This window comes from Lepus europaeus, chromosome 5, assembly GCF_033115175.1.
Source record: "Lepus europaeus isolate LE1 chromosome 5, mLepTim1.pri, whole genome shotgun sequence".
In the NCBI taxonomy this organism is placed as follows: Eukaryota; Metazoa; Chordata; class Mammalia; order Lagomorpha; family Leporidae; genus Lepus; species Lepus europaeus.
In genome coordinates, this window is record NC_084831.1 from 107,669,316 (window position 1) to 107,683,204 (window position 13,889).

General features: G+C 42.6%; 1 protein-coding gene across 6 annotated transcripts in view; it reads right to left on the reverse strand.

Annotated features, from left to right (window-relative positions):
• PHTF1 (putative homeodomain transcription factor 1) overlaps positions 1-13,889 on the reverse strand; it is a 52,460-nt gene that overhangs the window by 15,705 nt on the left and 22,866 nt on the right. For 5 of the 6 annotated variants that reach the window (XM_062191993.1, XM_062191992.1, XM_062191990.1 and 2 more), the window contains 8 exons: positions 12,610-12,766; positions 9,157-9,294; positions 7,888-8,047; positions 6,881-7,054; positions 6,681-6,770; positions 4,518-4,739; positions 1,048-1,176; positions 139-411 (listed from right to left, as the gene is read on the reverse strand). In XM_062191993.1, coding sequence (XP_062047977.1) covers positions 139-411; positions 1,048-1,176; positions 4,518-4,739; positions 6,681-6,770; positions 6,881-7,054; positions 7,888-8,047; positions 9,157-9,294; positions 12,610-12,766 — 1,343 coding nt within the window. The remainder of the gene's footprint in view (positions 1-138; positions 412-1,047; positions 1,177-4,517; positions 4,740-6,680; positions 6,771-6,880; positions 7,055-7,887; positions 8,048-9,156; positions 9,295-12,609; positions 12,767-13,889) is intronic. The other variant, XM_062191995.1, reaches the window with a different exon arrangement.

The window sequence follows — 13,889 nt, forward strand, 5'->3', positions numbered from 1 at the left end:
CACAAGTGTCCACTTACTAACCCTTCATTGCCCACATCAGCTTTGGGGAAGATACCAAATCAAGCGAATAAATATAACTCAAAGGAGTATCAATACACAAAAACAGAAGAAAGAAATTTTACTTATTTTTCTACTGACCTGTTTGTATGTTCTCTCTGCCACACACATCATGAAAAAAAACATCCATGTAAGACACAATCTTTCAAAAAAATTAATTATAGACAAAATAATAACAGGCATAACAGGAGGTGCCCCACAAAAGAGAGTCAAGATCTCCTCAGCTGAAATGGACTTCAGTTGGTCAAAGCTCTTCTCATGGAAAAGTCGATGTAAAAAAGGAAAAAATGCTAATCCAATAGTGACAGCATTTCCCAACATTTGATAACCTACTCCTTGCTGATATGCGTTAACCTGGGAATGCAGAATTTCCATCATTATTGCATAGCTTAACAGAGTTACAAAACAGTATTTTTAAGCATTTTAAAAGAAGTACAGGTAAAAATGGCATACAAGTTTATGACTTTTTCTTATTGAAAAGTAGGCTGAAATGAGATAAATAATATATGTAGAATACACCTGAACAATTGGTCATGCTGACAGAGACCATGTGTAATGAAAATTATATACCAGAGTCTACCTACAAATCAGAGGCTGCCATTGTGGCTCAAGTTCAGAATTGCAGATGAGCACTGGTTTGAGTTCCAGCTGCTCCACTTCCAATCCAGCTCCCTGCTAATATGCCTGCCTGGGAAAGCAGCAGATAATGGCCCAAGTGCTTGGGCCCCTGCCACCTTCTGGCAGGATCAGGATGGAGTTCCTGGCCTGGTCCAGCCCTGGCTGTTGAGGCACAGGTGGGGAGTGAACCAGCAGTTGGAAGATCTCTGTCTCTTTAACTCTGCACTTCATATAAATGAACCTTTTTTAAAAACTATGAACTTAAAATAAGTACACACGTTTGTTTTAAAGGCAGTGTACTGTTTTAATCGCTATGTGCACTCTTACGCAATAGTCCCTAACGACCAAGTAGGTAAAACTCACCCAACCTACCCTGCTCATGATGATGCCACTCATCTCCAGCACAGACATGTCCATCTTTTTACACTCATTCCCTTCCCAGATTATTGCACTGACGCGATCAGAAGCAGGACTTGAATTCTGAAGCCAGAATAAATGGTTCTGAAAAGAAAAGCAAAAAAAGCTCCATCCACTCCTCTTCGCCTGCACTGTTTCCTTTCCCTTTGTCTGGTTCCTAAGCTCCATTCACTACCGCTCAGTCTCCTCACTATCCTCCCTCACAAAGCTCACCAGACCTCCACGATGCTGATTCGCAGGCCTTTTCCCCTAGTACACCCACGCTATTTTTGTATCTGGAGAGGGGCTAAGCAACTTCCATAATGAGGAGAGGTAGGAGTCCATGATTCTAAGGTTGCTTCCCTCTCCAAAAGTATGGAAATGAATCAGCCTAGTGTATTGGTGGGGTATTAAAGAAGAAAGATTTTTCTAAAGCAAGCTGACTACACTGAGAGTAGCAGGAGAGGCCCTCAGGGGCTTTATAAATCACACACATGGGGATTAATTCTCCTGATGAGAACACAGAAAGCGCAGGGTCAAGAGGAGACGGGCAGGGAAAGAGCCCCATCCTCCTCTGTCATGTCATGTGTGGTTCTTCAAGCTCCAGCTCACCATCACAGTGCTCTTTGACAGGCACAATCTCAATAATGCTGCCCTCTGAAATTAAAAATCCCTATAGTCTGTATCATACAAATTAGCAATTACATGGCGCATTTACACTGTGTTTATGTCCCATTAATCTTCTCCACACCCCCAAATACAAGTTTCTACAGAAGCACCAAATGGTGTAGCCCTTCTCTTTCTAGCACAGTGCTTAGCATAATGCTCAGGAGCATTCACTGATGTTACTAATTTACTCATCGGTTTATCTAACAAATATGTATTAAGCACCTACTGTGTAATGGGCACTGTGGATACAACAGAGAACAAGCAGCTCCTTGCCATCAAGGCACTTCCAGACTTTTGAAGGAGACTTAAGTAAATAAAGCCGCAATATGCAAGGTAAGGAAAGAAAAAATTGTTTTAAGAGAAAACCAGATCCTCAAATGACTCACAGAAGATACATACTGTGGGAAAAAAATGCACTGATTCTTTTAATTCCATTTTCCATGAACTTTTTAAAGTACCCTTATATAGGAAAAAAAAAAAAAAAAAAGCTTCCTGCAGGAAGTATCACTCAAGCCAAAACCTGTCCAAAAAATAAAAAGGAGTGAGCCCAAGGAATAGGTATTAAGAGGAAAAAAATCTGTCCTGGACAAAGAAACCAGCATGTGCGAAGGTCCAGGAGCACGTGAGGGCCGGTGCATAAAAGAAACCAGACGAATTTCGGCCACGTGTAAGTGCACCGTGTTAGGAGAGGGGAGTAGATGGTCAGAGGTGGGTGACACCACACCTGAGAGCAAAGGAAGACACAGAAACAAATACTTCAGAGGGAGCAAAAAGCACTTTCAAGGGCGTGGCATCATCAGGTTGTATTCTGGATGCATCAGTCTGGCTGCAGGGAGGAAAAATGAGAGGAACGCAGGCACGCCTAGAGAGGCCGCGGTAGTGATCCGGAGGAGAGGACAGTGGCCTCCAGCACGCAAGGTGGACACGTGGTCAGCGTCAGTATCCACATGGTGAACAGGAGAACGTGAGGACGCATGACAGGTACAGAGTGGAGGCGACAGTCACCGCAAGGGTTCTGCCTGGGATGTGAGTGACGGTATTCAGACGCCTGGGGAATGAAGAGCAAGGAAGCTTTGGGCAGCGATGACTTCTGTCTGACAGCATGAGTTTACCTGCCTCCATTATTCTTAGAATCAAACCATGCATCCCCAAAGCGCTACAGAGGCCAAGATCACCATGACGCTGCACATAACCATGGAGGGCTGATGTAATTCAGATGAATTTTCAGACTAAATATAAAGAACATTACATTTGAACATTGACAGCAACATTGAGGAGATTAGCATAAAACTAAAATGAGAAAATGCAGGTTGTTCCTGGTTAACTGTTTAAAAATTGTACATATTTAATAATGTAGGTCTTTTTGTTGTTGTTGTTCATGAAAATGCATATCCTAAATGGTACCTTACAATCAAGAAAATTCAATAATTAGACAATCCATCATCCACTACTATTTATAAGGTGATCTGGAAATAGAGTAAGTTAAACATTGGAGAGGCTGATAAGAGAACCGTTTTTAAATCACTCAACCTAACCAGCAATGGAATAAGCTGTATCAGGAATCACGAGCACTCCAGCTCCAGAAGTGTTTAAGTAGATGGTGACTGCTGTTCTGACAGGGATAATAATAATACTACCATTTACTAGGTAAACACTCCTGTGGGCATTATACTAAGCACTTTAAATTATCTTATTAGCTGTGTCACGATATTCCAAAGAAGTAGGAAATGTTACTACCCCATGAGAGATGGTAAAAAAAAAAATTTCTATAGGTGTAAGATGAATTCCTACATTACTTGGAAGGTTGAAATATCCTTCCAAAGAATCTCCATTTCTAGGCTCTATAATTTTATGATAATAAAAACCTAAAGTTAGGCCGGCGCCATGGCTTAACAGCCTAATCCTCCGCCTTGCGGCGCCGGCACACCGGGATGTAGTCCCGGTTGGGGCGCCGGATTCTATCCCGGTTGCCCCTGTTCCAGGCCAGCTCTCTGCTATGGCCCGGGAAGGCAGTGGCCTGGGAAGGCAGCACTTGGGCCCTGCACCCACATGGGAGACCAGGAGAAGCACCTGGCTCCTGGCTTCGGATCAGCACGATGCGCTGGCCGCTGAGGCCATTGGAGGGTGAACCAACGGCAAAAAGGAAGACCTTTCTCTCTGTCTCTCTCTCTCACTGTCCACTCTGCCTGTCAAAAAAAAAAAAAAAAAAAAAAAGAGAGAGAGAGAGGAAAAAAAAAAAAAAAAACCTAAAGTTAAAAAAAAAACTTGAGTTTTATATTATTAGAGAAACAAACTTTCACTTCCTAATAAATTCATTTACCACTCTGTGGTTAGGAAAATGTAATATAAGGCAAGTATCCCAATCAAACAACCCTGTTCCTATAAAATAAACACTGAGAATCACTCTAAGAAAAATAACAGCGGACTGGCATGAGGCATAGTGGGTTAAGCTGCCACCTGCAACTTGTCTGTCTGTCTGTCTGTCTCTTTCCCTCCCTCCCTCCCTCCCTCTAATTCTGCCTTTCAAGTAAATAAAAATAACCTTAAAATGGTAATAACTCAGAAATGTATTAGGAAGAAAAAGGGAGGTTGGGGCAACTTGAGAGTACTTCCTTTAGAGTTCTAATCCCAGCAGCTTGACTGACAAGCTGTACTCAGTTTGCTGACCTCATAATCGAGGATAACAATATCTACCTTCTCAGATGACCGTAAAGTCCAATTACAGTGTACCTGACCCAGGCAACAACTACTAGCTACCGGTTATGGCCTCCACAGACCTGCTGGAAAACGTCCTCTTTCGGGTCACGTTTGGTTCCTGAGTGCAGAGTGCTCACGTGGGTCCCCTCACTGTCACTGGTGGCAGACGATCGGCACTCTGGGCCATGCAGCAGGTCGTCCCACAGCATATCTTCGGTCTCCGAGTCATGGCGGGTGCTTTCTGAGTCTCTTCTTGACAGGTTGAGGCTTCGAGAGCAGCCATTCACACCAGATCTAGAGCCCTTGCAAGGAAAGCACAATTATTTCTCTCATCTTTTAAAAAAAAGATATCTGAAATAAAATAACAGATTATTTATGGCAATGGCTGACAAACATTCATAAGTTGATCACCATATATTCATTTCTCCATGAGGCTTCATGTAACAATATATTTTAACATTTTAAAAATTGTATTTATTTCCATTTATCTGAAAGGCAGAGAGTGAGCTGCCACCTTCTGGTTCACTTCCCAAATGTCTGCAACAGCATGGACTGGGCCAGGCCAAAGCTGGGAGCTGTGAACTCAATCCAGGTCTCCCACATGGATATCAGGGACCCAACTACTAGAGCCATCACCTGCTGCCTTCCCACGTGTGCATTAGCAGGAAGCTGGAATGAGGAACACAACTGGGACTCGAACACAGGCACTCTGATATGGGATATGGTGTCCCAAGCAGAATCTTAACAGCAGTGCCAAATGCTCGCCTCCATATTTTAATATTTGAATGTCAAACTTAGATAAATAGCAAGCAGGACTTGAAAAGACCCCCTCTAGGGGACCAGCATCATGGCTTATCAGGTAAAGCTGCCACCTGCAATGCCGGCATCCCATATGGGCACCTGCTCATGTTCCAGCTGCTCTACTTCCAGTCCGGCTCCCTGTTAACAGCCTAGAAAAGGGAGCAGAGGATGGCCCAAGTGCTTGGGCCCCTGCCACCTATATGGGAGAACCAGATGAAGCTCCTGGCCTCAGCCTGGCTCAGCACCAGCTGTTATGGCCACCTGGGGAGTGAACCAGTGAGTGAAAGACCTCTCTCTGTCTCTATATACAGCTCTTTCAAACAAACAAATATTAAAAAAAAAAAAAAAATGGGGGTGGGGGTAGGCATTGTGGCGTGGTGGGTTAAGCCGCCACCTGCACTACTGGCATCCTGTATGGGCGCCAGTTCGAGTCCCAGCTGCTCCATTTCTGATCCAACTCTCTAATACGCCTGGGAAGGCAGTAGAAGATGGCCCAAGTCCTTAGGCCCCTGCGCCCACGTGGGAGACTCAAAGGAAGTTACTTACTGGCTCTTGGGCCTGGCCCAGCCCCGGTGTTGTGTTTATCTGGGGAGTGAACCAGAGGATGGAAGACCTTTCTGTCTCTGTGTCTGTGTCCCTCCCTCCGTTTCTCTAATTCTGCCTTGCAAATCAATAAAAAAAAAAAAAAAAAAAAAAACACCTCCTAAGAAGTTGCTGCTAAAGTCATGGAACTGTACAACCAAGGTTTTCTGGGATGGGAGTGACTCCTGTAAACACAGTCATGGGATCAACTGGTTGGCTTGGCTGAGCCTTTTAAAACACGCAAAATGTTCTCTCCTTCAAATATTACGATCTTAACTGTAGACCTAGTTACGTCCAGGGTCCCAGCCCCAACATGTTGAAGGATAATCAGCCAGAGAAAAGTATAGGCATGCAGCTCTCTTACAGTACAAACCTAAATAGAAAAGTGTTTACCGGACCCAATTACCTTGCAAAGCAAAACAAAGCAAAAACCTACCATTCATTTCTGAATGATAATATTACAGATACTCCATTAGCTTTCATGGTGAAATTTACTGCTCACATCTTTAAGAGGTCCTTTTGCAATAATCTGTCCAATCTCACTTATGTCAATCCCAAGTAGGATACTTAAGAAGAAACTCCATATTCCAGGGGAGTATTAATAATCTCATCATTTAGCTATCCAGTAACCTCTTTCTGAGCATCATCTGTAATACTTTTTAAATTTTAAGTCAAACTAAGAAAGAATTCATTCTCATTCTGAGGGTGAGTAGTCATCTAAAAGCTACTAGATCACTGCGGCAGGGGAAAGGGAGGCAAACATAAACACAACTTCAGGGGACCTGGTACAAAATGAAAGGACAAAGTCATTACAGTCAAGAGTACACCTTCAATATTCATCTCTCAAAAGGATACGCTACCTGGCTGAAGGCTGCTGATTCAAATTCTGATTCAGCCAAACTATCTGAGTCCCGCACAATATGACACCATCTTGCACTGGTTTTCTTTACCTGCCAAAAATCAAACCAACAAACAACAGGAAAACAAGTCAAGTGCCTCGTTACTATTCAGTGGTTAAGGAATTAATTCCTACAGTTTTGTAAACTAAAATAAAAACTACCTGAGAGTTTAAGTGCCTTGAAAGTATTGATTTTCTGTTCTTAACTTCACAACCATTGTCACTTGAGGCCCCTTCCACGCTCCGACGCAACAGCATCATCTGTGTCTGTGCTTCACCGTCCTCCTCACTTGACAGGTCGTCTGAAACTCCATTCCCCAAACGCCTAAAAGCCTCCTGCAAAGAGAACAGCACTCTCTCACAGGGCACAGCCCAGAACACGCTAGTGCACTGCACATGTGAAAACAAAAGTCATACAAAAACTGCCAAGCACTAAAAGAAACCTAAACCAAACAAACCTAAACAAGTGCTTGATCTCAATAGAGAAAAATATTAACTTGAAACTGAACAGCCTAATGGATGCTGCAGTATGATGAGGCAGTTACAAGCTTAGGCACAAGTCAAACTGTAAACATGGATCACAGCTCTTCTACTCACTAGCTATGTATCCTTGGGAAATCTACTAAATTTCTCGGGGCCTCAGTCTCCTTATCTGAAAAGAAATGACAGTAAAAACATCTGTCTCACAGGGTTGTTGAAAACACCTGGAACAATGTCTGGTTACAGTAATGGCTCAATATTCAACTACTACCAGTCTAACACATAAGAAAATCATTCAAAACTACAAGGTAGAAGTATGTAGTTAGCTGGAGTCACAGAGCAGACCATCTCCACCTAACCTAACAAACAGTTCCTCAAGTCCAGACTACACCATCACTGCCTCTGTGGAATAGGACGCAATAGCCTACACTAACCCATTTACTGCCAGCCAACTGCCAAAGCTGGATCAGCGGCAGACCCAGTAACACTGTGTAGACATAGAAATCTTAGGAATGAGCTCCTATCTTTACGTGATAATTTCTTTCTCATGCCTTGGGGTTTTACTCATTTGTTGAGACCTGTTTACAAACATATCAGTATCTATCTGTATCTCTAGCCAGAGTCTAAGAAAGAATAGAAATATCTTAAATGGGAAAGAAAAGATTTTATCATATCCATCTAAATCTTACCCTACGGCACTTTTCTCCATCTGAAAATTTTGTTTTCTCTCTTGTTTGACACATTCTAAGCTCTGGTCGACACTGTCTCTTCTTAATGATAGGATGTAGACAACTTGAGTCATTGTCAGTTTCAGTCCCTTTGTTAGATATTAATTTCACTCTTCTAATCCTATTTTTAAAAAAAGGAAAAAAGATTACTAACTGGATTTTTTAAAAACCTTCCATGAAATTGCTTTCTTCTGACAAGTACAATATAGTCTTCAGAAGTCAAGAAATTTCAGAAATCACACTTTTCAGGCTTTTGGCTTGCTTAGGGTACAGAAAGACACAGTATTTGCTCACAGAGACTCAGAGAATATGTGTTCATTCTTCAAATACTTCTGTCAATTCATGAGAAGAAGCCTGTTCTCTTCCCTGCTGCAAGCGAGTGCACAATGCTCCCCCCATTCTCCCAGCATCACCTCATAGAATACATTCTCCTTTCCTGCCCAGCCCATCCTTCAGAGCCCAGCAACCCTCTGCTCCTTTTGCCTCTTGCTGACTATTCCAGAAAAACCACTCCAGCTGCTGAGCTCCAAGGCCTACAGTCAGCAGTCACTCATTTTCACATTGCAGTGACTGCACCATACCTGCTGCTCTCAAAATCACTGAGAACAAGGGATGAGTGGTGCCCAGCACAAAGAACTCAAACATGTTAACTAAGGGGGTTAACATAACTTTAGAAAAACATGTGGACACACTTCATATTCAAAAAAGTAACTACAAAATAACTATTTTTAAGTCACAATCATCAGTACATCATGAAATAGTGCTGTCAAGACCTGCAAAATTATGAATAAGGTAAAATCTGTCTGAGATCCATTTCCTGTCTCTCCCAAAGCCAATCAACAGCAGGCTCCTGTGTTGCACCCCAATTCTAAAATGGTTATCAGCCTCATACTGAAGAATACAAAATCCTTTTAAAATCCTCTTTCTCTCGAGATGCTATCTGACATGGCTTAAAATATTTACTCTTTCAGAGTGTGTGTGTGTGTGTGTATGTGTGTATTTGTAATATCTTGTCTAAAAAGTCACAATCAAACAGAATTAAATTTTTATGGCAGATTACTGGATTTATAGGTAATGTGACAGAAAGACAACATTTTAACTAAATAAATCCTTCTACAACCCTTAAAAATCACACCACAATGGTAAAATGCCTACACCATTTACTCCCGTGGGCAGATTATATCATATACACTGTAAAATGAAGTTAACATTCCAGTATAAGACTCCTACCTGTTGCCAAACAGAGTCCGCCAAACCCCACCAATAATGGGTGCAGATTCCAAAGTTTCTATGCCTCTGACTTTGTCAGAGGAGTTATTATTTCCATTTTCTCGGCTTCCATCACCATTTACAGTTTTCCGTAATTTTCTACAAAAAAAAATTTTCAGTAACTTTAGATTATACAAAAACTTTTCTGTTTCTGCCAAAATGTCCCTCCAGCAAGTTATACTAACAGATCACTACCTGAAATCAAGAATGGTTAATGTCATACACCGAGACTATATTATGCAAAAATATTTGACTAAGGGCAAAAACAAATCCCAAACCACAGAACTATGCTATCATTTTTTTCAATCATTTATTTGTATGTATCTCATAAATACATTAGGATCATAGTAATTCTTCCCATCATACCCACCCCTCCCACCCACTCCTCCCACTTCCTCCTCCCTCTCCTGTTTAGTCCAAGAAAGAAAAACAGAAAGAAAGAAAAAAGAAAGAAATGGAATAAAAAAAACTAAGAGAACGGTTCCTCAACTGTCTAGACAAAGGCCGTTCTATGTCATTGCTTCTCCAAGGAGATTTCACTTTTTCCCCCCTCCTTCCTCTTTTTCCTTCCTTCCTCCCCCTTCTTTCCTTTTAGAAACTTAATCACCTTTAAAGAAGAACCCAAGGAGGGTACATCTCTTGTGCACTCTTAGACATTACAAGCTAACTGTGAGCTCTTAACTTACGAGACATAGTGTTATCCTCCATTTAATACACTAAATGGAAGTGGTTCTTGAAAATAAGTTTTACTATTAAGTCTCACGATACAACTCTTTGGAGACAGAGATCCTGCATAGGAAGTTAGTGCACAGTGACTCTTGTTGTTTATTTAACAAACAACACTCTTAATGTACAACATCAGTGATTACCCAAGGCTCTTGACATGAGCTGCCTTGGCCATGGAACCTTTTGGATCCACTGGCTTGACAAGGCCATAAGCACAGTGGAAGTTCTCTCTTCCCTTCAGAGAAAGGTACCTCCTTCTTTGGTGGCCATTTCTTTCCACTATTCAGTCATTTTTAAAACTGCTGTCCAGAAACATTACTTGAAGGAAATTTTTCACCTGTTTTTTTCAGGCACACTCAACAACACTAGTAGAAGGAGCAATTTTTTTTTAAGCTTTTTTTTTTTTTGTAATTTGAAAGGCAGAGTTAGAGAAGGAGAGAGAGGGAGGGGCGGGAGACAGAGAAAGATCTTTCATCCACTGGTTCACTCCCCAAATGGTCGCAACGGCTGGAGTTGGGCCAACCTGAACAAGGCTGGAGCTTCTTCCAGGTCTCCCACATGGGTGCAGGGGCCTAAGCACTTGGGCCATCTTCTGCTGCTTTCCCAAGTGCATTAGCAGGCAGCTGGATCAGAAGTAGAGTGGCTAGGTCTTGAAGAGGCGCCATTATGGGATACCAGCACTGTAGGCGGCAGCTTAACCTGGTACACCACAACGCTGGTGCTGAACAATTTCTTTAATGCATGTCTACTCCTTTGGCATTTTTAATTAGAGTAATACAAAATAACAGCAACCGATCACTAATGTTTTTGATCCTACATCATTGAAAGATAGATCCTGAGGCCAGTGCTGTAGTGCAAGATGTTAAGCCTCCATCTGCAACACCAGCATCCCACATGGCGCCTGTTCGAGATATGGCTGCTCTACTACAGATCCATCTCCATGTTAATGTTCCTGGGAAAAGCAACAAAAGACGACCCAAGTATTTGGGCCCCTGCACACATATGGGAGACCCAGATGAAGCTCCTGGCCCAGCTCTGATCATTGCAGCCATTTCAGAAGTGAATCAGTGGATGGAAGATTCTCCTCTCTCTGTCTCTACCTCTCTTGCTGTAACTCTTTCAAATACATATATAAATAAATCTTTGGGGAAAAAAAAAAAAAGGATAGATACTGGGGCCAGCGCTGATGCATGGCAGATAAAGTCTCTGCCTGCAGTGCCAGCATCCCATAAGGGCTGAACCCATGTGGGTTCAAGACTCGGCTGCTCCACTTCCCATCCAGCTCTCTGTTATTGCCTGAGAAAGCAGAAGATGGCCCAAGAGCTTGGGCCCCTGCACCAGCGTGGGAGACCCAAAATAAAATCCCAGTTCCTGGCTTGCTCACTCTCTCTTTCTCCCTCCCCCTCTCTGTAACTCTGCCTTTTAAATAAATAAATAAATAAGGGAGGGAGGGAGGGAGGGAACCAAGAGCATGTTGAAATTTTTTGCACCAAATTAAGAGAGCACAATTCTAGAAATATTTTAAGAAAAAATAATACACTTTTTGGACACTCACATGTATAAGATAATCATTAATTAAATGTGTAAAAAGTCAAATCTTAGATCACTTGAAAATCAATACTTATATATTTTTGAAAAATGGTAAAATTTTTCGTAGCATTAACCTAACATACTTCAAAGATCCTTGTCTATACTAAAGTTGTACCAAATTTTGACTGGCTAAATTTCAAAGAGAAAGTTTTTTAAAGATCATTATTTGGGGGACCGTCACTGTGGTACAGTGGGTTAACGTCCTGGCTTGAAGCATTGGCATCCCATATAGGTGCCAGTTCTAGTCCCGGCTGCTCCACTTCCCATCCAGCTCTCTGCTATGGCCTGGGAAAGCAGTAGAAGATGGCCCAAGTCCTTGGGCCCCTGCACCCACGTGGGAGACCCAGAAGAAGCTCCTGGCTCCTGGCTTCAGATCGGTACAGTTCCAGCTGTTGTACCTATCTGGGGGGTGAACCATCAGATGGAAGACCTCCCCCCACCTCTCTCTCTCTCTGCCTCTCCCTTCTCTGTGTAACTCTGACTTTCAAATAAATAAACAAATCTTTAAAAAAAGATCATTATTTGGCATAAATATTAATAAAGAATAATACAGCATATGAGTTTCTCTTTTAAACAACTGTACCAAATGGTAGAATCCCACCTGGGATTAAAAATTTATAACAAGGCTTCTTAGCATCAAGGAGAAAAGTGAAAAGGAAAGCCTTTAGTTTTAAGCCAAAAAATGAAAAACATGTACAAAAGGAGATGAATTTAAATAATTTTAAAGATTTATCTTATTTATTTGAAAGATGGAGTTACATGGGGGGAGGGGTGAGGGGGAGAGGGGGGAGAGAGAGAGAGAGGATGAGTCTTCCATCAGCTAGTTTGCTTTCTGTCCAGGTTGAAGCCAAGACCCAGGTACTTCATCCTTATCTGCCACTTGGGTGGCAGGGGCCAAGCACTTGGGCCATCCTCTGCTGCTTTCCCATGCACAACAGAAGGGACCTGGACTAGAGGTAGAGCAGCCAAGACTCGAACAGCACCCGCCTGGAATACTGGTGTTGCAGGCCCAAAATTTAAATAAACTTAATTGAATATTCTGTCTCTATAATACCTCCTCCAGAAAATATACAACTAAAATGTAATTTGTCATCTTACCTTCTTCTCCGATTTCCGTTGTTTGCAGATGGTCTTGTTATCTGAGTAGACACAATTTGACAGTGGACAGTTCCCATGAGTAACATAAGGCACAAGGGTCCAAGTACTTCACTTACGTTCACAATAGGCATCATTAAATATAACACAATCGCTATAACTGAAAAGGACAACACAAGATTTCACCTTTAAAATTAATTCTAGTAACTATACAAATTGTTTCTTTTGTAAGATTATTTTATTTATTTGAAAGGCAGAGTTAGGCCAGCGCCGTGGCTCACTTGGCTAATCCTCCACCTGCGGCACCAGCACCCTGGGTTCTAATCCCGGTCGGGGCGCCAGATTCTGACCTAGTTGCCCCTCTTCCAGTCCAGCTCTCTGCTGTGGCCCGGGAAGGCAGTGGAGGATGACCCAAGTGCTTGGGCCCTGCACCCGCATGGGAGACCAGGAGGAAGCACCTGGCTCCTGGCTTCGGATAGCGCAGCGTGCTGGCCGTAGTGGCCATTTCGAGGGTGAATCAACGGAAAAGGAAGACCTTTCTCTCTGTCGCTAACTCTGCCTGTCAAAAAAAAAAGGCAGAGTTAGAGAGAGAAAGGAGAGAAAGAGAGCAAGCTTCCTTCCACTGGTTCACTTCCCCAAATGATCACAACAGCCAGCGCTGGAACAGGCTGAAGCCAATAGCTTCTTCAGGTCTCCCACGTGAGGGGCAGGGACCCAAGGACTCCTGCTGCCTTCTTAGGCGCATTATCAGGGAGCTGGATTGGAAGTGGAGCAGCCAGGACTCAAACCAGTGCCCATGTGGGATGCCAGCACTGCAGCGGCTACTTAACCTTCTAGGCCACAGTGCCGGCCCCTATACAAATTGTTTTTACAAAAACCTATCCCTTAGAAAAGAAAATAAAAATGGGGTAGACATTTGGCCTAGCAGTCAACATGCCCATGCCCTGTATCAGAGGGCCTGGGTTTGAACCAGTTTTAGGTCCTGACGCCAGCTTCCCACCAGTGCAGACCCTGGGAGGCAGCAGGCAATGGCTCAAGTACTTGAATCCCTGCCACCCACATGGGAGACCCAGGTTGGGTTTTGGTCTCCTGACTTCAGCTGGTGCATTTGGTCATTGCAGGCATTTGGGGAGTAAACTACTGGAAGGAAGATCTCTCTTCCTCTCTTTCTCTCTCTGCCTTTCAAGTAAAGTGAAATTATTTTAAAAATTATTTAATTATTTAAAATTATTTTAAAATTTATTATTTAAAAATAACAAAAAATCAGCCTTTCTGGTAACAAG